We start from the raw sequence: 25,164 nt of genomic DNA on the forward strand, positions 1-25,164 counted from the left end.
GCGTCTGTTCTGTCCATCTTCAAGAGTACATTACCGCACTTCTCTCACAACTCCAGCCAACCATAACCAATAGCACTGCTAAGTGTTTTGTTCCCTTTGTTCCTCTTTCTTACAAAGTTGGGCAGGTACTCTGTGTCTCCCCAACACCAGGCATACAGCAGATTCTCCACAAGTATTTGTTGAATCAGACACTTCAAGCCCCTCCTGATTGTCAGATGAGCATAAATATATGAATCAAGTCATGCATACACCCCTTGGTTCTCGTTTGATTAAAATACACCGAGTGTCTACAATGACCTTTCTTCACCTGTACAAGGAGGGGAGGACCTCGAGGGCCACTAATCACTAATTACTGTGTATTTAAGGTTATTGTGCACTATTGTGGATACGAAAGTTTCTTTTCCATAGAAATATGGTTACTGAGGACACTAGTCCAAATAAAGATGAGACAATCATCATCCAAACAGAATCTGGTGAAGGAGCCATCACAGCAGAGGCTATAGAATTGTTACACCAGGGGGAAAGAAGGTTAACTCTGTGTAGCAGGTGCTTGGAAAAAAACAATTCACCCCACCCCAAAGCACAAAAGAGGCTGGGAGGGGGGCCCGCGGCAGCTTCCCCATCCAGCGGCTCCTGGTGGAACATGCCATTTCATTGCTGGGATCAGGGAAAGGAAGCGCCACCTAGCATACTGTTCTCTTCCTCAACAATAAACTTAAACCCTTTAAATAATGACATTGAAGGAATTTTCTCTTAACTGAACGTAGGAGCAATGGCATCTTCAAAATGAAAGGCAGTTTGCTTAGGGAAGAACATAGGTAGGGCTAAGAGACAGTGTTCTGAAGGTAAGGGGGCAACTTTATTTTCTTTCTCATAAACATTCTGAAATAAGGACATCAGCCTTCAAAGTGGGCACCCGGGATATCGCCTCTCCTAAAGCTAACAGACAAGTAACTAATGGAACATGTGAGCTACAGTTCGGTCTGATTAGAAGGTAGCATGAAATTAAGAGAATGAATTAATTAAAAGGTCTCTTTTTTATCAGATCTAAATATATTTACATTGCTGTAAAGGAGTGAATTCAATGAAAGAAACACTCCAGCTTATTAAGTCTTTTAATAGGATTAAAAACAACCCTCAAAGAAAACCTCAAAATCACGAAGAGCAGTTACATCTTAGGAAGTGCTTTCTTACATCTTATCTCATTTAATCCTATTGTGTGCTTAGTACATAGTAGGAGTTTTAGTAATGCTCATGAATTTTCCAAAAGCTTTCTGGACCAAAATATTAATTCATTTAGGAAAATGCACTGTCACTCTCTGGTGCCCCTGAATTAAGTGACATCACTGCCTTTGAACCATTCCTAATCTAGTGACAAAACACAAATGCTATAAAACAGGTATGCTGATCTCAACACTACTGAAGTGTGAAATGAATAGTAAATATGAGTTTGGATGATATCATCAAAGAAGGAGTTGAATTCTGGGGCTCTGCTTCACCAGAGTATTTCAAAAATTCATGGAAATGGAGATAAGTTTATTTTGGTGCAAAGCATTTTGAAATATATGCATTTTGTTCATAATATGCATTCTCTTCAAGAACATTCTGAAGACCCCTCATAGGTCTGGGATCAGCTCTCTCTCTCTCTCTCTCTCACACACACACACACACACACACTGCTATATATAAATCCTTAGATGATTCTACTATAAACACTTGGTTAAAATTCATTTCCTGAAATTGTGATGCTTCCTGTTGTATATTTTATACTCTGTAGTTTAAGTCTGAACTGCCTTTGGCCAAATTCTCTTCTTGCCTTTATATTTAGGCTTTATTAGTTTTAAATGCAAATAACTTGGGAGGGCAAGCCTTTGGGGTGTTATCTGTCACTGTCTCACTATCCCCCCCCACCCACCACCACTTTGGGTTGAATGACACCCAGGACAGATAGGACTTCCCCTGGTCATCACTTCCTTACCACCTTTCTTTTCCCTGGGACATAATAATTACTGTCCTTTCCCTCCCTACTGCACACCTCAGTTTTTATTTTGGCTCTCAGTTATCACATCAAATCTGCCTGACCTGACCATCATCAGAGAAGGTGTCACATCCTATTTATATTTCCAGTATTCAATCTAATATGGATATCCATATATTTCCAGTATTCAATCTAATATGGATATCCACAAACATGTCTGTAGAATGGGTGGCCAAATTAATTACAGTATTAATCTACAGCCTGGTTTACATGCAAGATCTGCTTATGATTCTGACTTGGGAAGAGTTTTGTACATTTGGCAAGACTACATAGTGGAGTGTGATGGGTCAGGTTTGTACACGACTAAAGGTGGAAACTGGGACCATGAAGATCTGCTTTGCTGCTCTGCCTGCAGCTGGCCTTAGCCATTTTATTTTCATATTGATACAGAGCGCATATGTTTTGGTTACACAAGAAAAGTTCTTACAAAAGGCTCAGAAGAAAGTAGAATCACTTACAGTTGCTTATTATAACTTCAAATCAAAATTAGTTACTTGCCTGAGATTTTAAATTAGAACTCTGTCTTTCTAACTATGATTTTCCTTTAGAATTGATTTCCTTGTTCAGGGTTTGTATCCATATTTATATATTTTTAATAATTAAAAAACCATTTCACTATCTAGGTTATATCCCATGGCTAAATGAAACAATTTTCTATCAGTAATTTTTTCATTCTTGTTTGTCTGTTATGGAGATATTTATCGTAGGGATTAAAATACCAGAGAGTTTTCTTTGTAAAAATACCATGTTTTAGCATTTCAGGAAAAAGGAAAATGCCAGAGAGCACACTGAGTGCTGGTGGCCTGGAACAACTACACGCTTCAGAGCCATGGACTATCTTTGAGTCAAAGGAATATATTAAGGAGTATTTTCACAGTGTTTTGTAGCTAAGAAATAAACGTCTTTCTACAATAGTGACATGAAAGGACTTTTCCCAAGCTTATTTATTAAAATTATAATCTTAATAGAAAAGGAAAAATCAAGCTATTTTCATGAGCAGTTCAAAAGAGACTGACTAGGGAAAGGTACAGTAAATTTAGTATAGCCAAACATAGCTAGCTATACTCGCCTTAAAGGCATTTTATTTTATTTGAGAGAGAGTGCTCCTACCAGCTGGTTAACTCCTCAAGTGCCCACAATGGTCTCCCTTATTGGGAGCCACCAACTCAACCCATGTGGGTCACAGGAACCCAATTAACTGAACCATCATCTACTGCCTCCCAAGTTCTGCGTTAGTAGGAAGCTGGGTTCAGGACCTGGAGCCAGAAATGAAGACCAGGCACTCTGATGTGGTTGCAATTGTCTTACCTGTCTGGCAAAGCACCTGCCTCACAGTTATGGTTTTGATTTCTTGTTCTCTCAGCACTGCCTCAGTGTCATAGGTTTTCAACTGGGTTCTAGACTCACCATGTACAACTGTCCCTAGCTTATCAATCTTACTCTAGGGGTCTCCTCAGTGTTTGACTCTAAGATCTCCTAAAGGATTTTCTATATTATTGTGTTCCCCCAAACTCATATATTGACATCCTAATCCCCAATGTGATTGGGTTGGGAGGTGAGGCCTTTGGTTGAATTCTTATGAATGGGACAGAGAGCTCCATCACCTTGTGTTTATCATGAGAATAGACGTAGACAGTGTGTAATCCAGTAGAGTACCCCCACGTGAACCCAATCAAGATGGCACCTTGTTCTCAGACTCCCCCTCCAACCTGGAATACGAGAAATTAGGTTGTTTTCTTGTGTATAATCTACCCGGTCTATGGTACTAAGATAGGTAATAAATTTGGTTGTGACCCTCCTAATACATTTAATGATAATAGTAGTATAATAGCTCCATCTGTTTCACACAAAATGTGTACCAAGCCCATATATTTCATTTTATTAAGATTTATTTATTTACTTATTTGAAAGGCAGAGCAGAATGAGACAGAGGGAGAGAGCTAGAGAGAGAGGAGAGAGAAAGAGAGGGAGAGAGAGAGGGAGAGATATTTTCCATTCACTGGTTTACTCCCCTAAGGGGCTACAACAGCCAGGTCTGGATCAGGCTGAAACCAGGAGTCAGGAACTCTATTTGGCCTCTCATGTGGGCAGCAGAGTCCCAAGTCTTTAGGTCATCTTTTTCCTAAGCACATTAAGAGGGAGCTGGATTGCAAGCTGGGCAGCCAAGACTCACCCTGGCACTCTGATTTGTGATGCCAACTTCACAAGAAACACCAGCATGCTGGCCCCAGGATGAGCAGTGTTTTTGATATGAATATGGCTTTCATTGGCAGAAGCCATGCATCCTTGAATAAACAGGTATAGAGGAATATTGAGCTCCAGGGACTAGAAGTGGGAAATCATGAGGTAGTCGGCCCATCAGGGGATAATGCTATTTTCTTGGACTGAAGGATGTGTGTAGGTAGAAAGAATTATAGCTAGAATGCTAGGTTGTGGTCCAAACCTGGAAGGCTGTCTGCATCCGAGTGAAGTAAAGCACATTTTTCCACAGGAAACTCTGAGTCACTCACAATGTTTCCAGCTGGAAAATGAAATGATCACAGCGCTGCTTTAGCTGGCAGCCATGCGCAGGACAGATTGAGGGTAAGGGTGAGAGGAGGGAGGGAGACTGACCAGGAAGTGATTAGCAGGGCCCAGCCAAGAAACAATGATGGCTTGATTACTTTTTCATATAACTTTCATTTTCAGAGGTTGCCCCATGCCTTTCAATCTCTTTCTTTGATTTTTTGCCTGTCTGGTACAATTTCCAAATGCAAAATAAGGAAAGAGTCACTTTGAAAGTGTAGCTCAATTTTCTCACAGGTGAAAGAAACAATCTTGAATGGAGGTCAGCTTTAATCTGTCACATTCCCACTGATAAAGTGAACACTAAGGACAAATGTTTCCAGGGCTGGATGAGTCCTGTCTGTGTGATGGATTTCTAATTCCTTCCTTCACCTGGGAGAGGAGGCTGGTATCTCTCCAAAGTTCATGCGATCTTTAACTTCCCAGCCAGAGAGAAAGCAGCAGGTCTAAGGTCTCCATAGAATACGAGTAGGTAGAATTGAGTCCCCACGGACCATTGCCAAATATGACTGACTGAAAACAAAAACAAAAACAATCATTGTCCCCATAGGCTCACAGCGCTTTTCTCTTCCAAAAGGGGAAACCCTTCTTTCAATATCCCTGCCTCAACCCACAGGAATCAAGTCATCAACAAATATTTTGGCGTCTTCCATCAGTTCCTCCATCTTCCCTCTGTTCCCTGCCCCACATCCTTTCCTCTATTTCTCTTTTGGGTTGCCTGCTTCGGGCACTACTCACCGGGAATGGCCCTGGCTCTCCCGCACCCCTTGAACCCACCTGCTGACCACGGCTACACTCTGAGTGTGCCTTCCTGCCACTTATCTTACCAGTTTGTGGCTATGACCATTTGTGAGCAGATCCACAATTTTCCACGCAGGGCACTGAGGTCTGACTTATTGACTACAGAGTCGTCACGAGACTCTTCAGATCACAGTAAAGTAGGGTGAAGGATCTTCTAAAAGTTTACGGAAATTTGCATTATCTTTTTTTTTTTTTTTTTGACAGGCAGAGTGGACAGTGAGAGAGAGAGACAGGGAGAAAGGTCACTAGGATTAGCCTAGTGAGCCATGGCACTGGCCTGCATTATCTCTTAATTCCATTTTTTGTGAGCTTTCAAAGTCTCCTTGTAGTACTCCCCCACTCTGGTTTTTTGTCCCAGCCAAGTTCTTATTTCTAGCTTCACTACAGAGTTCTGAGCTTTGGCGTTTCTTAGACATCACTGATACAGATGCTGTTTTGATACCCTCTCAGCTTCTTGCATCTCTTTTCTCCTAGCTAAGTTATAGAGAGGATAGTATGTGGTTAGAAGACTTAACCTGCACCTTTTTTAAATTCACTCATCTGGGTATTCTGAAAGGCCCCGCTTTTCTCTGCTTTGTTCCTTTATGGAGGCAAAGCTCTCTGCTGGGGATGCTTTCCTATCCCCAATTCAGCCCAACAATTCCATCTCTGCAAAGTTAAGTGTCCCCTTCCTTTTGTGCCTGAAATACTCCATATCCATTTTATCACTGCAATGTACTGTGTTATAACTGCACACTTTCCTCTACCATAGGACCGTAATTTTCTTCTTATCTACAGTAAGTCTTCAGAAATATTTGTTGAATTTACAAGTGAGCAGGTTCTGTGGAGCCTTTTTTTTTTTTTTAACTGAGGTTCACTTCATCATCACTTTGTAAAAAGGAAATATGCTGTCTCAGGCATATATTAAGTAGGCAAGATATTTCTTTTTCCTCTTTCTTTTTCCTCAGTTTCTTCATTTACCAGAATATGCGACACTAAAGAACAGTTACAGTGAGAAGGTTGTATGTGCATACAGAGGCACAGCCAGCCAAAATCACTGCAGCTTTCTGGTCTTCAAGAACACTTACTCGCAGTGTGTTTATACAATTACTTACTAGATAAGCAGGATGCTGGGCTTTCCAAGTGTCATTAAACAGCATCCCTCTCAAAGCTGGAAATGTGCTTACTCAGCATGTGAGGGCATCACTTGTTCATGCGATTAGCAAACCACGATGTAGAAGGAAAGTTGCTTACAGTGGGAAAGTCTTATTTCAGCCCCCGATTGTCAGACAGCATTGATCAACATGCAAGGACACGTCCCCAAAGTGAGGGCACATCAGAGGCAAGGCGTGCAGCATTCTGAACTACATGTATGGACCTGCAAGACATGACGGGGGAGATCAGGGAGCTGCCTGACACTGTATGTAGCATTTGGGTATGCTTCTGTGTCTTGCGGCAGCTCCACACCTTTCATATCTAAGGGATATATATGCATACACACACACACACACACACACACACTCTCTGTGACCAGAGGTAAACTCCTAACCTCTGTGTGTTCATGGCCTCATTTATAAATTTTTCTGCTCTGTGTTCCTGGCCTCACTTGTAGAATAAGGGATTGCCTAGGCACTAGATCTCTAAGAGGATGCAGCTCTAAATTCTGTAATTTGCTAAGTCAGCCTTTGTAGGGATGCTTTCAGTTATGGCTTAATAGCAGATTATTTACAACAAGCCAGTGTATTAAAATCCCACACACAGGGCATTAAATATTTAATTCCCAGAAATATAAAGGGTTAGATACTATTATTATTTTATAATAAACTTATTATCATCCTCAGTACTGTATTCACCAAGTTATAAGTTCTAAAAGAGCAAGGACCTATTTTGTTCACTACCCTATTATGAAACATAATAGATGCTCAATAAAAATCCTTGTAGCCAATTAATGTAGCCAAATAATATTTAAATAGGATTTCATTCATCTCACTTTCCTGACTCCATCCATTCCCTTAACACTTTCTTACCCACCTCCTTCTCCTCAGCATTCTCCTACCACAGAAGAACCCAACTGTCCCTTTATTCCCATCACCCAAGGCCATTTGCTAAGACCAGCCATATCCTGGCCGGCGCCATGGCTCACTGGGCTAATCCTCCGCCTGCGGCACCAGCACCCCGGGTTCTAGTCCCAGTCGGGGAGCCGGATTCTGTCCTGGTTGCTCCTCTTCCAGTCTAGCTCTCTGCTTTGGCCCAGGAGTGCAATGGAGGATGGCCCAAGTGCTTGGGCCCTGCACCCGCATGGGAGACCAGGAGGAAGTACTTGGCTCCTGGCTTCGGATCGGCACAGTGCGCTGGCCTCAATGCTCTGGCCGTAGCGGCCACTTAGGGGGTGAACCAACGGAAAAGGAAGATCTTTCTCTCTCCCTCTCTCACTGTCTAACTCTGCCTGTCCAAAAAAAAAAAAAAGACCAGCCATATAGCCATATCCTCTGACAAATTATTCTCTACTCCAGGATTATAGTAAATTTTGCTGTTCATCCCTCCATGAACTATATTAATATTCTCATTCTATATTCAGGCTTTTGTAAAACAATTTGAGTTACATGATAGAGTCATTCAACCTTCCCAAAGAGAATGCTAGTTTATGAAAATAGTCTCTGTGATTGGTGGTGAAAGTTTAGAACAATCGTCAAATATTAAAGGAGAACACTTATCTGTCCCTGCCTATAAAAAGTGGTAACAAGGAGACTGTTCCTAAGAACAGCTGCATTAGGGCCTCTCAAAGCATGAAGGCTTGCCCGTCTACTGCAGAAACGCACACATCTGCTTCTCTTGCTGAGCTATCCTCCTGTCTGCCCCTCATGGCTTTCTTTCTGTCCGCATTTTGTTTAGTGCCTTACTAACACTTGTCTAGTATCTGGCCTTAGTGGACGCTCCGGTTTTATTTACTTGATCCCACTAAGTGACTCAAAGACTGGAAACCTTGGTTGAGATGAGGATAAGAAACCCCTCTTCTCACTCCTGCGGGGAGAGGAGCAGGCTATGTTAGTACTTTCTTTCCCTTATGCATGTTTTCCTCCAGCAGCTGGAGAGCCAAGGCACGAAGAGAATCTTGGCATTTGCTCTTCTTTTTCTTCATGCCTTCTCCCCGAGCCTTGCAGAGTTTGCACCTTCTCGTGTTTCAGATCTCAGCTGCAATTTTCTATCTGCAGATCTTCTCTGACTCCCTCGGGGTGGAAGGCCTATGCCCAGCCACTCTCCACCACACTACTCTCTTTCACATGCTTTTCATGAGCTCCAGGTAAGTGATGCCTGTACAAACGACTTACTCTCCACACACACACATTATCTGTTTCCTCCCACTACCATGCAAGTTCCCTAGGGCGGGCTCCACCTGTCTCCCTCACAGCTGGCTGACTCTCCAGAGCCCTGGATGTACACGGACAGGCCCACCACAGGCATTCAGGAAACAACAGCACAGCTCTTCCTGCTCCCGCAAGTCTACCAGGATGCACGTCAGGGGAAGAACAGGTGGACAGAATCTGCTGTGGAGACACCACCTTCAACTATGCTCTGTATACAGTTCTGGTTGCAGTGTCCAAAATGCCAGTGGATGTTCAGAATGTCGAGCAATTTCTATCTGAATAGGCCAGTCAAGATGAAACGTCTACACTTTTTAATGAAGGAATTCCTTTACTATCTAGCTTTGTTTAATAATTCACTTTAGGGGTGGCATTGGGCACAGCTGTTAAGATGTTGCTTGAAAGGTTCACTTCTCATGACAGAGTGCCTTGGTTTGAGTGTGCCAGCTTTGCTCTTCATTCCAGCTTCTTGCTAATGCACACACTGGAAGACAGCAGGAGACATTCAAGTAGTTGGATGTCTTCTATTCATGTGGGGAACCTGGATTTAGTTCCTGGATCCAGGCTTTGGATGGCCCAACTTTGGCCATTGCAGTCATTTGGGAAGTGACCCAGTAAATGGGAGTGTTTCACTCTTTCTTTTTCTCCTTTCAAAATAAAATTTGAAAATTTAAGAATCTATCTTTGTAAAATGAGGACAAACTATTTACACATATTTTGTTATTGAGTATTTTCTTTTTGTCCCACCAGCTGGTATGTTTTAGGTGAGCAAAACTGAAATCTGCAAGTCACTAATTGGGAATCTTGTTTAACTCTTGGGTCCTCTTCTTCCTCCTCTCCTTTACAACCTTCTCCCTTGTCTTTTCTATTTTAAATAATCATTTCTATGCAAGGGCATGTTTTATATGAGTTCTAGTCTCAATATAACTCTTAAATGTACTATTTGATGCTAATTCACAACGGAGATATTAAGCAACCGATCTGATAAAAATGCATTTTTATTTTTTAAAGTATTAATAATGGGTACTAGAAATTTTCATTTAAAAATACACTATACTTCATTAATCAAACAAAAAAGGTTGTAATGGCTTTTAAATGGTTTAATTTACTTTTGAATTAAAATATTTCACTATTAATCACATGCACACACCACACATAAATTCTGTACTGTAAAATACAAATGTTCTCTTGTGTGCTACAATGTACAATAAGATGTTTCTATCTTGTATGAAGTAAGTGAGTTATTGTCAGAGTGTCCATGCTGACAACGGGCAGCTTATCTGTCACCTGCTATGTCAATAATAATACCCGGTATAATGATAGCAATAATAGCCGCAGATATTTGAGTAATTAATAGAGTCTAGACAGAGTGGTTTTCTAAAGTTACCTGATTTGATCTTCACTTCTACGTAATGTCCAACAGAATATCTCCATTTTACAAATGAGGAAACTGAGCCTGTAGCCACTGAGCAGCACATTTTAAATCACGGCCGTGTCCACTTACTTCTTCGCACACATTCCACTGGGAGCCTTGTAACAGAACATTTCTTAATAATCTACTAAGTGGTCTTTAACAAAGGATTCGGAACCATTCAGGTATTTATTCCCCCCAAAATTGGGTTAATTGAATCAAATCTTGCTACCAAATGCTTGATGAATTTTCTTTTCTTTTTATTCATTCTAAAGCATCTATCTGTTTTCCTCAATGGAGTGAAATCAGAAAAGCAGGCTGAGCAGGAGAATGGGAAAGCAAAATTAGGAAGTTCTTCTTATGAATCATGTTTACTGAGGAAGGGTCAATTTAATAAACACACTGTCTAGCCAGGTGTAAAGCACTCTGTAGAAAACACAAAGGAATGACATTCTGACCCACTCACAAAAGTTCATTATCATTTATCTGGAGGAGACACACACACATACATCGTTAGTGATGATAAAGGTAGGCTCACTATCACTAGTTACTAAACAGTAACTACATGTGAGGCATTGTGCTAAATAGTGCAATAATTTTAAAATTTCATACCAATTCCAATTTTTATCCCAATTTTAAAGAGGTAGCATCAAAGGGGGGAGGGGAGAAACTTGTTCAGTATCACACTGTTATTAACAGTGAGATGAGCCTTCAATTCAAAGTGTATTTTATAAGAAAACCCTAGTCCCGTATGACTATGCTGCATTATTCTGATGGGGGATGGTGACAGATGTTTAGAAAAAAGGTAGGATTTTTAATTCCAATCACAGCAAATAAAATTTTAATATAAAAATCACTCCCCAACAAAAATAAGCTATCGATCTTATCCAGTTTGTTCAGATGAAAAATTAACTAAAACACATTAGACTTTCCAAAAATTGAATGAACATAGTCCATGTGAGACTTGAATCCATTGTGTGGGCATTTGTGGTCCTTATGTCGCATAGCCTCAGAAGTCCTGGTCCAGCTGTAAAGTCATTATCGGAACAGCAGAGACATGAACAGGAGGCCCAGAGATGGAAAGGCGGGCATACTGAGGGAAGTGATCTCACCTATCCTAATGGCTACTTGCTGTTTCCAAGGTACCTGTTCTCCTCAAGAGCTATTCTTAAGGCTCAAATTTTCCTAGCACCAATCTTCCTTAAAGTGGAGGTTGCAACGGCTTCCTCTAGCCACCAAAAGTCTTTAGCATTCTAAAATTACTTTAACACCCTGGAAGAGGGCTTGCCATTACTAATTCCTATCTCTCTAGCCAACCTGTTGAGTTTAAAAACTCTGCTTTAAACCGAAGTAAAACTTAAAGATGAACCAAATGATTTTCCCAATACAGTGGGTAAGGTACATATGATCTTCTGTCCCTATTTAGCAAGAATCAAACAAGAGTTTTCTAAAAAGGCCACCCAGATCTAGAGTTTCTACATACCTGGAAGCTAAACTCATTCTACCTTTCGGCATTTAGCCACCAAAGTACTTTGGCCCTATTTGACCACATTTAGTGCCAGAAATCTGTTAAGAGGGGAAAGAGAATCTGCAGCTATTCTCAATGGATGCAGACCAAGAGGCTGCTAAGTAAATACACCAAAATATTGTAACTATCATCAGATCTAAAAAACACAATTGAATGTACCAGCAGAGCAAATGAGTTGAGTGATGCTAAACAGTTTACATCCAAACTACAAAGCCCACCCAGTATTCTATGCAGCATTGGCTGGGAAATGATGATAAATCTGCACCATGAACAAAACTTAAGTATATACACATGCATCTCATTGATGACATGGTTCTGTAATAATATAATAGATTACTCTTTTGATTAATAGGATATAATAGAGTATTTATTAAGAGATTATAAAAGAGTTGAAAAGTCAGGTTATATTGATGTTGTAGCTGCCATAATGCCATAGTACAATGCATTTCTCACATATTTTTGATGGTGCAGGTGTAACCTACCCTGCTTTATTGCCAGTCAGATAAAAGTATAGCACATACTTCTACTGCATCCTACAAAAGGAATTGTTCTGCCTTAAAGATATTGAGTTATAGTTAGGGTGTTTCAAACTGACTTATGGATCATTCAACTTGATCATAACCAAAGTGCAACAAAAACATATGCCTTAATACTAATAGTGATTGATAATTTAAAAAAAATAAGATCCTTCATGAGGCCTATTTATTTTGATGAGGACAAATGGGTTATTGCATACATTAAAAGGCAGAGAAACATAGAAATCAAAGGTTCACAATTCAATTTTAGTGTAAAACAGCATTTCTTGAGTTTGCAATAATGTAAATAATGCATGAGATTGCTTTCAAATAAAACTGGAACCCGTGTCACTGCATACTATTTTTTCACTTAAAATGTTCTGATGTAGAATTCATTTAGTATTTAATAACTCACCATAATGCAAGAAACATTAAATTTTTTAAAAGCAATATTTTCCTATTTTAAATTAATTCTTAAGAGGAAAACATCCCCAAAATTGAGACCATTTTTTTGCTTATTTGGTCTATTTTGACATCCACACTTTGAAAAGGGACAAGGCAGATTGAAGGACAGTAAAAATTGTTGCTGTGAGAATAAATCAATATGTTATGAACACTGGAGTGATTCAGGGATATTTAAGACAACACACAAGCAAAATTACTCCCAATGTTTATATGGACTTATCATACAGTCCACAGTTCTTCTGTCTTATTACTCATCATTTTTTATTGTTAACTTTTTAAATTAATATCATCTCAATCAGATGATAAACTCCAGGAGGTTCCAGCTCAGTTTTGTCTAGTTTATTATTATATTTTTACTAAATCTATCAGAATGTCTGACAATATCATCGTGTCTCTATTATATTAGAATGTCTGACAATATCATCGTGTCTCTATTATATCAGAATGTCTGACAAAGAGGGAGAACAATATTGTTACATTCATTGATGAATTAATGAAGAAGGCTCATGAGTATGTGGGATTCAGCAATTACACTTAATTACAATGCAGATTTTGCTCCACATGGGGTTGAGCACTTTTTAACAATCTTTTAGAGTTGGGAATTGCTCCTATGGTGTTTAAGTAGAGGTGAGACTTAAAATATGCATGGATCTATTAAACAGAATTTATCCTGTTGAATTGCATCCTAAGCTAGACCTTGAAGATGCTGGCCAACGCTGAGGTTCTATGATTATAACCTGGAATCTTTTCAAATCTGAGACATGGTTTAAGCTATAATCATCGGACTTATTCTCTGATGGAATTTATAGACAACATTTCAAGCAAAAAGACAAAGTATTTTCTTTAGCTTTATTTCTGAAACCTTGCTCTATTCTCAAATAGAGCCTTCTATTTGGTTACACATATATTAACCTTGCTTCAGTTGAATTAAGGGTAATTTAATACTTCCTTCCCTATATACTATTTTTTTCTATGAATTTTTTTTTACAATTCAAGGCCCAATAATTGATATAAAGATCCAAACTGGCATTCCTTGCTAATGAAGGCTTTCACATTTTGGCCAGAGGGTAGGAGAAAACCATACCATAAGAAATTAATAAAGCTGATACACCCTCACACCACTGTATTTAATCATAGAAAATGATCTCTATACTTCATGATAGCAGTGTCTGCTTTTAATCATGGAGTACAAAAGCTACTTACCACAAAAGAATAATAAATCTTGAACCCAGGTTTAGCCACAAAGTAGTCATCAGACTTGAACGTTATTTTAATTTGGTTTGTTCTTGATGTTATCCTCGGAGGAACTTCCTTGTGTCCACACCATCGTCCTCTAATAACGGTACTTGTCTCAGATATATCTTCAACTTCCACAAAATCATACCTAGAATCAATTTGACAATAATGGGCATGTTTTGTTTGAAGTACATTTTGAAACTCATACTTTCACTGAGAAATTAAAACTAAAATATGCAATTTCTCACTAACCTACTAACTGAAGGAAAATTATAACCTATTGAATTGTTAAAAAGAAGCTAGTTTTTGGATTAGATTTTCTAAATTGAAACTCTAATATCTATTCTAAAAGATGCCTATATATTTTCTGAAAGATGTCTACAAACTTATTTATACATTTATGCATGATAACTCACAGATCACCAACAATCAAAACAAAATTTTCGGAGCATCTAGATTTGAACATTTTCCTGGAAAAATCTAACAACTAGTTTTTTGTATGCTTTGGAAGTCTCAGTTAGGAAATATGCCCAAATATTCATTATGTAAGGTATTTCTAATAAAATCCTCTTTTGAATTTATGGCATTAAATGCCTCCTTGAGAAACGAAATGATTTATATCACTTACAGAATGAGCCCTCTCAATAAAGGGAACAAATGGATAAAGACATGATTTGCCACATTCTCTTTTTGAAAACCATCTTTTGGAGAATTGAAAATGAAATGAATCTTGATGTGAATGGAAGGGGAGAGGGAGAGGGAAAGGGGAGGGTTACGGGTGGGAGGGAAGTTATGGGGGGGGGAAGCCATTGTAATCCAAGCTGTACTTTGGAAATTTATATTCATTAAATAAAAGTTAAAAAAAAAAGAAAACCATCTTTTGGAGAGATCATATCATAAAATATGGCACTTAGCATAAAGGGAAATCTATAACTTTGTGGAAAGATGTGCGCTAACCAATATTGGAGCTGGTTGAATCAGACGAATGAACATAAGACCACGGGTGTGCCTTTGGTATTTGTCAGAGAAACACAGAATCCCAGAATCCAAGAAGACAAGCCAAGGTCTTTTTAGTTTTTCAATGTGAACAGTTGATCCTTCAAGCCTGTCCATAGTATCCCGTTCTTCATTCCATCACAGAATATGACATCTCAGTGCCAGAATTTCCATTTTATAGGGACCCCTTATTCCATTTCTAGACCCCTAACATTTGATTGGTTGAATTGTTTTTCAACTCCTCATTAGTGTCTTATTCCTTAACACTGTCCCAGAATAACTTCAGCTGTTAAAGTCATGCACAAAATGATGGGCATCCAGGGTAAATTCCAGCACAAAATTCACATCTATCTTATATTTTCTTGTCATGACTACCAGAAGAAATCAGCATAAGAATCATGGTGTCTGAATATAAAGAAAATCCATATGACTTCACCGGTCTTACTCATGGACCTCAAAACTCTTATTGAATAGGTAGAATTTTGAAGCAACTGTAAACTAATGATATTGTGTCTAAATTTCTTTAGCAATGGTTTACAACACCCTTGTGCCCTATGCCTCAGTTTCCTTATGCACAAACTAAGAAGGCTTATAAACTTTTACCAGCTAGATATATCTTGTTGCAGTGTAAATTAACTTCTAAGAATTTATACAGTACTTGGAAGGTGAAAAGCACAAAGAATCATTATTCAAGCAATAAAGTATTACAACGTAAACATCAAGGAGGCTTTGGAACAGATGGTAGGAAATCAATTGCATTTCATTTCAAATATAATATGTGTAAATCATATTTATTGCATGAAGCATGGTTTATGTGAGACTTTGTTTGCAACACAATAGGTCACTTGTGTTGAAAATTTTTGGAAAAACCCAACAACAGTATAATTTTACCTCTGAATATAAAGTCCAGAAAGTACCATTTTGCAAATCACTAAACTGTCACTCCCCGTTTCCTCCCCTCTTTTCTACCTCTTATTTCTCTACCCTCTTCCATACAGTTTGAAGGAAACAGCAAAGATTTCATGAAGGGTTCAGAGAGAAAGCCTACCTAACTCCCTCTTCTATTTTAAAGGCCAGAATCAAAAGGACTCACTATTGGGACCAAAATTCTAGCTCAGTTGTGGTTTCCCGTCTGTGATACTGTGAGGGAAAATGTGTGTGTGTGTGTGTGTGTGTGCATGTGTATGTTTGGCCTATGTCCCTGGTTCTTGACACAAAGCTCCCCGGGCTCCTGGAACTTCTTAGTGCTGGGGTGAGTGCTTGCTGTTCATAATGATAACCTTTCAACAATAACCAAGTGTATGCTAATGACATGCCTCTAGATAGGCACCTACATAGCTTCAGAATGGGGACTGGTCAACAGAAAGAGTAAAGCATAATTAGGGGGTTGGAAATTTTAAAAACTCTGGAGAGAAGAGAGGACGTAGAGAGTGAGTGTAGTCAACATCGCACAATGATGAAAGCAATCATATACATACTCAGACCTCCCTAAAACCCTGACTACAGAGTTCAGAGGGCTGTTGGGCAGAATAACTTGAGATGCTTGAAGGGTGACTGACTTGAAGGACGCACCCTTCCTACTACCTTGCTCTGTTTAGCTATTCCATTTGGCTGTTTCTGCGTTATATACTTTATAATAAACTGTTAATGTAACACTAAGGGTTTTCTTGAGTTTCATGAGCTCTTCTAGCATATTATAAAACCAAAGGAGGAGGTTGTGCAACCTTGTGATTTATAGGTGTCCATCAGAAGTAGAAGGACAGCTGGCATCTGAGACCTACAATTGCATCTAACATGGGAGCAGCAGTCTTGTAGGGCCAAGTCCTACACTCGTGGGATGTGACACTAACTCCAAGTAGAGTTGCATTGAATTATAGGCCATATAGCACTGTCAGAGAACTGGCTGATAGGGATAAACCCTCCTTCACAGTTGGTGTCAGAAGTACCTGATGTACAGAAACAGATCATGGGACCTTCTGTGTCATCACCTTTAACAATATTTCAATAACGTTTATTTTTTTCCCTAAGACAGTAAATTAGGTCTCCCTTTCAAGGTTAAAAAGACACAAGATTAGGTTTCATTTACTCTCTTTGTAAATATTAACTGGTTCTTCACGCAGGTATTCAGCTCTGCTTTCTGGCATACATTACCCTCTGTGGTCCTAGAAAGTAAGTCATTGCTGTTATTCTTGGAAAAATAGCAACATAGTAAAAGCTGTCAGCATAATCAACATGCAACAAAGGGCAACCAAATTTGAGGCACCCCTTTTTATTATTCGAAGGAAAATAAACCTGCTGGAAGGATTTGGCAGTTCAGTAGTTCATTGGCAATGCAGAACAAATGCATGCAGAAAAGTACAAAACCTGAAGGAAAATCCTTCCAGAGTCTTACACATGCTAATTAAGCGAGTAAGATGCTGTGAGCAGACATTTCAAAGAACGACAGTGCAGGATTTCTCTGATAAATAAACTCTGAAGGAAGAAGACTGTCAGGCACAGCTTTCATCTTTCACTCGTGACCCAGCAACCACAGGAAACAGATTCCTCTGAAGAACACTTGGCCTCAGGTTCCTTTCTCTTCCTCTTGCAGATCTCTGAGGCCTTGATACTAGGAATTCAGCATAAGGCCCTGATGGGGTCCTCAGCCAGCACTGGGGGAAATAATGTGGTCACAGTGGCTTGGGTCAATGCCAGGGACCCAGCAGGGGCTGATGTCCACTATAGCAAGGGGCAGGCTTTGACCAGGCCACATGATATAGCCGCAGGTGACATGGGACACTGGTCGTCTTTTCCTGCTCACAAAGCCTGCAAAAAGGACAGGCACCTCTAGATTCCACCCTACCTGAGCAGTCACAGTCATGACTGGTGTGGAGGCGGGTTTCTGTCAATCAATCACTCCAGGTTATTAGTTCAGCCGCAGCACAACCTTTGCTGTGCTGCCTACTACGGCTGACACAAAGGCTTACTGAAAATAACACGGCATATTATGGGTAGGTCCAAAAGGCTCAAAGGGAACATCTCATATGATGCTTTAACTTCATCCTTCTCTCACCTTCGGATGGTACCCTCAAATGGACTTTTTTGTTTCACTTACCTACAGATATCATTTTCTGCCTCCTCTAATCCAAACTGATGGTCAAACGCTAGTTGTATCCTTGTTTTCTCCTGGGAGTGGAGCCTCCACGTCAGAAGCAGGTTCCTGGGGTAGCTGTTCGGGAAGCGAGGACTCTGCACATGGCCATTTCCTGTCACCTGGATGGTCTCATCTTTTCGGTACAAGTCTGTGAGGTGATTGCTCTCTGTTAGTAGTCACAACTTGTAGAAATTAGTATGTTGCTCCAATTACAGGAAAGCAAAAAAAGAACAGTTTATAACGTATCACATTTCAAAGCATTTCTGGATTTTGTTTAAAAATATAAAAACAAATAGTCTTCGGGTTAAACAAGCAACACAGATATTTCTTCTATTATCCCTACTTCTCCAAAGTATTCAAGTCTAGATTTAATGTCTAATATTTTGGGGGCTTTCTGACATAATTCTGATAAGCAATAATTAGTAATTATTTCAGAACTCAGGCTTATTTAGATTGGAATCAAAATCAGCTAATAATTTTAAATAGTTAATCTTTTCTGTATAACATAAAAACTATTTATTTATTTATTTACTTTTAAAATAATTTTGTTAATACTACATCAGTAGTCTATCTCCAGTAGGAGCACAAGAAGAACCATATAAATCTCATTTAAAGAATGAATGAGTGAAAAATAAATGAAAAGACTCTACTAGTATTTAATAGCCAGTTATTTTAGGAGTATATTAATGCAATACTTTCCAGTTGATTGCTCTGCTATAAAAAATTTATATATATGTGTGTTTTTTCCTTAGTTTTCTGTGACTTACAAGTCCAATTCTTATTGTATTTTCTTGTATTATATAATAAAGAATTTGTCTTGTTCTTTGTCCTGGCTCCCTGGAAGAGGGTTTCTAAGCCCCTGGAATTTCCTAAGTGGTCTAATGTCTCTATATTCTTGGCGGGGCCCCTGGGATGCTACCTGAGTTTATGCTAATGAGGCCATAGACTATGGGTCCCTAGATCATTTCAGAATGAGGGCTGGGCATTCCAGAAAGACTGGCCATGTGACAACAAGGTTAAAGGCTTTGAGCCTTGGGAAATCAGCCTGATCTGTCAATCTCCAGAAATGGAAAAGAGGTTAGAAATCCAGGCTAATCATGTTGCCCATGCTGTAATCAATCAGGTGTGCTTAAGGAAGCCCCAGTAAAAGTTCTGGATTTGAAGGCTTGGATAAGCCTTGTGGTTGCTAATGCCTAGAATTGTGCTGGGAGGGTGATGTGGCCTGAGGACATGGGGACTTCAATCTGGGGGACCTCTAGACCTTGCTCTTTGTATCTCTGGGTGATCCTGATTTGACACCTTTACAGCAAAACTTTAGCTGCAGGCATGGTGCTTTCCTGAATTCTCTGAATTGTTCTATTCAAGCAAATGATGAAATCTAGGGGATTGTGGGAAATTCTGAATCCACAGCCAGATGGTGAGAAATGAGGTGAAATTTGACCTAACTCTGGGAAGTTTGAATCAGAACTGCATTGCTCAGTGGGTCCTTTTCTCACCTCTCAGTATTTACTCCAACTTGAGATTTCGGCTTCTTAGTGCCTTCCTCCCCACCCCCTACGCTGACTTTCAGCTGCAGTCTATTTGTGTTCACCCACAGAGAATTGACTTTGAGGCCTGTAATTCAGTACCCTTGTTTGGGGAGACTAAACTTTCGGACAGAAACCACTGTAAGTTAGGGTGGCTATTAAATCTTCCAAAATAAGAGATGGGGCTGAAAAGGAATTGGCATGTGAAACACGAATGCCTCTCTCTCTTATGTGCATAATGGAATTTAAACCATCTCTGGGGGTTTCATTCTGGGGATGATGTATCCCAGTTGCTTTGGTTTGGAGGGAGCCATGGGTACTGGAAGAGTTGATGTCTCCACTCCTGCCTGGGGATGACAGCACTGGTTTGCAGTCACGTCACCACCTGTGGTGAGTGGGGCAATCAGAGGACCTTCCAGGATTTGAAACTCATTTTCTCCACTTGACACTTTTCCCTTTCCTTGACCTTCAGCTAAAAATATAGATGTGAAAGCCACCTGCCTACTCATTCGGTCATAAGAAGCTTTTAGGAAGGGGGTCTGAAGGCTTGTTTTCTAGGCTGACTCAAGTGAGCTATCACTCAAAAATTATTAATTACAGACTCCAAAAATAACATGCTGTAGAATGTTTAAGACTTCTATCATTTGAGCAACACTTGCACAATTTTTTCATGCCATCTTACCTCTAGTAATACTTGATATTTTTCTCTACATTAATACTTAAATCAAAATTGAATTTATTCTAAAATAAAACGTTATCAATTATGTATATGCTATTCAATACCACTGGCCATGAATAGAATGTAACCACGAATCTAAATACAGAGCTATTAAATGTTAAAGTGTCCACCTCAGGTATTCTGATTCATCTTCTGTATAATAGCAGAGCAGGCAGCAGATTTTTTCTTTGTTCTCTTTGAGGGGTAATATTTAATGGCTTTCTGTGTCCCCCCCCCCCCCCCCCTGTTACAGATACTATGCTGGATTCAGATCTATTTCAAAAATGTTTAAGGCGGGTACCTGTCTTCATACATCTGAAAACAAAGTCCATGCATGCAGCCCTCGCATATATAAGGCACAAAGGAAGACAGACCTCAGACTGTACATGCACTGGTGGCCCAGAAGCAGGGAGAACTGAAAGGCGGCAGGTGCACAGTGTTCTCCTGTGATCATGGAAGGAAGGTTTTCCTAAGCAGAGTCCCAGGGGCCTCAAGTGAGACACACAGGGGCTACACATTCTAAACACTACCTACGGAAATATTTGAAGGCCAGGCAGAAGTGTCTACCTGATAAGGGTAGAAACAGGATAGGTGTGGAATGGATAAATGTGGTACTACAAAGATGAATGGGAAGGACAGTGCTTCCAATAGGAATGGCTCCTGGGAATTAACTGCTGTGTAATAAGGTTCTGACCTTCAAGGTCACAGAGTAGGGAAGTCATATCAGAGGAGAAACATCAAAAGGAACCTGTAGTTAAGAAAGGAATGCAAAGGGGTGGGTCACAAGGACAGCTACATGTGAAGTCCAGGAGCTCAGTCCAGGACAGTGCTACTGATACATCACAGTACTGCAGGGGGAACATTTCTGAAGAAACACAAATTCCATTGCGATGTGGTAATGAGTGGGTAGGAATGCTAGCAGCCTTTCAGGATCCAGGCATAGACCTGAGCACACAGAACAGAACAAATGTGAGACCTCGCCCTGACAGAGGGAAGCAGCAGCCTAGGGAATCAGTGAATTCTTGAAAACAGGACTTGTACTGACGGGGGTGGGGGGGATCTCTGTGCTGGTGGACAGGCCATGTCTAAGTCAGTCTGCCCAGGAAAGAGAGGATTTCAAGGAGCCGTGCTGAATAACATTAAATGCAGGGGCTGGCACTGTGGGGCAGAGCTTTAAGCCACCACCTGTGACACTGGCATTCCCAAGTCCTGGATGCTCCACTTCTGATGCAGCTCCCTCCTAATACTCCTGGGAAAAAAACAGAAGAGGGAGCAAATGCCTGGGCCTCTGCCCCGACATGGGAGACTCAGATGGAGTTCCTGGCTCATGGCGTTGGCCTGGCCTGGCCTGGCTCTGATCACTGTGGCTATTTGAGGAATGAACTAATAGATGGAAGATGGATCTCTCTCTCTCCCAGGTCCCAACACATACCACCCTCCAAATAGCCCCAATAACTGTCTTTCAAATAAATAAATAAATCACTTTAAAAAAAATAATGTCAAATGCAGGGGCAAGGCAAGGAGACAACAGTTGGAGGAAAGACCATAGAACTTGTGAATAACAAATTCCACAACATCCTTTAAAGGGACACTTCTAGAAATTCTTACAAGTACAAATGGAACCACTTTTTTCCTTTTTGCATTAAAGGCTAGATTGCCTTAACAATACTAACTCTGGTTATAAATGAAATGCCAGGTATATTTTCAAGAAGGCTGTAGAGTGGTTGGAGAGAGTTTTCCATCTAATGTAGATTAGATTAATGTAATTAGATTTCCATCTAATTTTGATTAAAACAACAATTGGTTCCAGTTTAGTACATCAACTGTACTCCGTGAGTATGATATCCAACTACAGAGAAAAAAATCACAGATTTTCTGATTTATTTTCCTTAAAATCATAGTTCTTCCAGAGTATACAGATATAAAAACTAAATATTATTAATAGCAATCACCTCTGCAGTGTTTATTTTGTGCTAGGCATTGTTCTAAGAATTTTGCATATTTCCTGTATAATGTTTAATGACGTTATATACTCACATATGACCTATGGGCTGTGACTGCGTGTGTGTATGTGACCATGCATGTGAACTCATAACCACTCTCTGAGATAGGTGTTACCATGTTCATCATTTGATAGATGGAGATTCTGAGGTATAGGGAGCTCAAATAACTTGCCCATGATCACAGAGCTAGTGACGGGTGGAGCCAGAATAAAAACCCTGGCATTTTGGTTGCAGAATTGATGTTTTTTACCACTGTGCCATAGATGATCTTCTTCCTTCCTAGTCTGAAATTGGCTAGCAGCAATTTTAGGTTCTTGATTACCATAATGGACTTTAACATTAACATTTGAATCACATTGTTTACATATAATTTATAACTTCTTATCAACTCAGCTATATTTAGCAGAAGAGTCACAACAAACTACAGATGCAAAGAACAACCATTCAAGTTAAATTTGAGAAGACTAGCACAGTATTGCATACATAGTCATGTTCCTTAACTTGGTGTTCCAACGTTACCTAACATTTATGAAGCAGTTATTATATGCCAAGAACTACAACAAGTGGTTTAAAGCCACTATTTAATTTCATCCTCACAACAACCCTAGGCAATTGATAACATCCCTGCTGTACAAAGAATGATCTGAGAGTTTAAGAAACTTGTGACCCCAAGGCACACAGTGAGTGATCCAATCACAGTTTGACCCCAGGCGGTGTACTTTGGAGCACACATGCTGAAACAGAGCAGTTCATATACTGTTGAACTATAAAAATAGGAAACAAATCATCTTTCATAGACAGCAAATAATTCTTCTGGATGTTTATATGGCAAGAATATAAAGTCTTACTTTGCACTTTAACACAGAAGGAGGTTAGGATCTTCAAAACTTCTGAGACATGAATTTAACTTAAAAGTAGCCAATTAAATTGAAAAAGGAGAGACAAAATTTTATATTTGTCTAGTCTGTCCCAAATCTCTAAAAAAACTCAGCTCAGGGCCAGTGTTGTGGCAAAGTGGGTAAAGGCTCTGCTTGCAATGCTGGCATCCCATACTGGTGCTCTTTGATTTCCCAGCAGCTCCACTTCTGACCCAGCTCCCTGCTAATGGTCTGGGAAAAGCAGTGGAAGATGGCTCAAGTGTTTGGGCCCCTGTCACCCAAGTGGGAGACACAGATGAACTCCTGGCTTTGGCCTGGCTCAGACTTGTCTGTTGTAGCCACTTGGGGGATTGAACCAGGAGAACCTCTCTCTCTCTCTCTCTCTCCCCCTCCCTCCCTCCCTGTCTATAACTCTTTCAAAATAAATAAATCTTAAAAATAAAAATCCTTAGCTCACCAAATCTAGTATTACAGGAGCTCATGAAAAATTATTGCAGTCATTCTCATTTATCTCTGGAATTCACCCAGATCAATGGTTCTCAAAGTGTGGTCCCCAGACCAGCATCATGGTCATCACCTAGGAACTTCTCAGAAACGTAAATTCTCAGACCCCATCCCAGACCCACCCGAGCCGAAGTGCTGGAGTGAACAGAACATAGGAAATCCTCCAGGTGATTCTGATGCACCTCTAAGTTGGAGAACCACTGAGAATCTCACATGCTCTACTTTTTGGTTCTTATACCCATCTTCATTGGCCCCTCCACCTCCCTACTATAACTCCAGACCTCACATCTGGTTTTTCATCTTGTCATTTTGATGACCTGTCTTGTATTCATTTTCTTACCTCTGCTCTTGGAACTTTTTTATTTATTATTTTTTTTATTTTTTGACAGGCAGAGTGGATAGTGAGAGAGAGAGACAGAGAGAAAGGTCTTCCTTTGCCGTTGGTTCACCCTCCAATGGCCGCCGCGGCTGGTGCACTGCGGCCGGCGCACCGCGCTGATCCGATGGCAGGAGCCAGGTGCTTCTCCTGGTCTCCCACGGGGTGCAGGGCCCAAGCACTTGGGCCATCCTCCACTGCACTCCCTGGCCACAGCAGAGAGCTGGCCTGGAAGAGGGGCAACCGGGACAGAATCCGGCGCCCCGGCCAGGACTAGAACCCGGTGGGCCGGTGCTGCAAGGCGGAGGATTAGCCTAGTGAGCCGCGGCACCGGCCTGGAACTATTTCTAAGATATGTTTTCCACACACAATGTCCTAGAGAAAGAGGTTATCCAAATTTGTGCCTTTGACAGTGGGTATCACATCTTATTTTAGCCTTCCTTATTCATGGAAAAGTCATCACTGATTCCAATACATGCCTGTTATAACTCATGCTCACATATAATAATGCTTAAGGAGACATGATGGTATGAATAATGGCATTAATTTTATTTCTTCTGTTAGAATACAATATTATGACAATTATAAAGTTATCTCACTATAATAATACAAACTGCAAAAGGCAAACAAGAGTTGTTGAACTAGAGATTTAAATGCTTGATCAATGATCCCTTAGGAACAAACTGACATAGTTATAGGTTCTGCCACCTCACACAAATTGACCATTGTAGAAACATATCTTATGCCCCATGTTCCCTAGCTAGGTGCCTACAACAATGATTGAGTCACAAATGCTATATTCAGCTACAAGCCAAAACTGAAGAATAGTAAATAAAGTTAGAAAATTTCCAACTTGCAAAGGGACTTATCACCATATTTCATTTGCAAAGTTGCCATTTTATAATCTATAATATGCATAATGATGATTGCCCAGAATGTAGCTAATGATATTGAAACTATTTGGTCTGACTTCTATGGCTAAGCAGCCACAGTAAACCTACTTAATTCAGGTGTTGTGCCACATAAACTCCTATTTTGCAAGCTCACAAAAAATAAGTTGAGAATGGGGCCGGTGCTGTGGCGTAGCAGGTAAAACCTTCGTCCGCAGTGCAGGCATCCCATATGGGCCA

General features: G+C 40.1%; 1 protein-coding gene across 5 annotated transcripts in view; it reads right to left on the reverse strand.

Annotated features, from left to right (window-relative positions):
- PDGFD (platelet derived growth factor D) overlaps positions 1-25,164 on the reverse strand; it is a 272,794-nt gene that overhangs the window by 82,509 nt on the left and 165,121 nt on the right. For 3 of the 5 annotated variants that reach the window (XM_051853657.2, NM_001195762.1, XM_051853313.2), the window contains 2 exon segments: positions 17,991-18,195; positions 13,868-14,048 (listed from right to left, as the gene is read on the reverse strand). In XM_051853657.2, the coding sequence (XP_051709617.2) occupies positions 13,868-14,048; positions 17,991-18,195 (386 nt within the window). 5 annotated transcript variants of the gene reach the window in all.

Source organism: Oryctolagus cuniculus, chromosome 1 (genome assembly GCF_964237555.1).
Source record: "Oryctolagus cuniculus chromosome 1, mOryCun1.1, whole genome shotgun sequence".
Lineage (NCBI taxonomy): Eukaryota > Metazoa > Chordata > Mammalia > Lagomorpha > Leporidae > Oryctolagus > Oryctolagus cuniculus.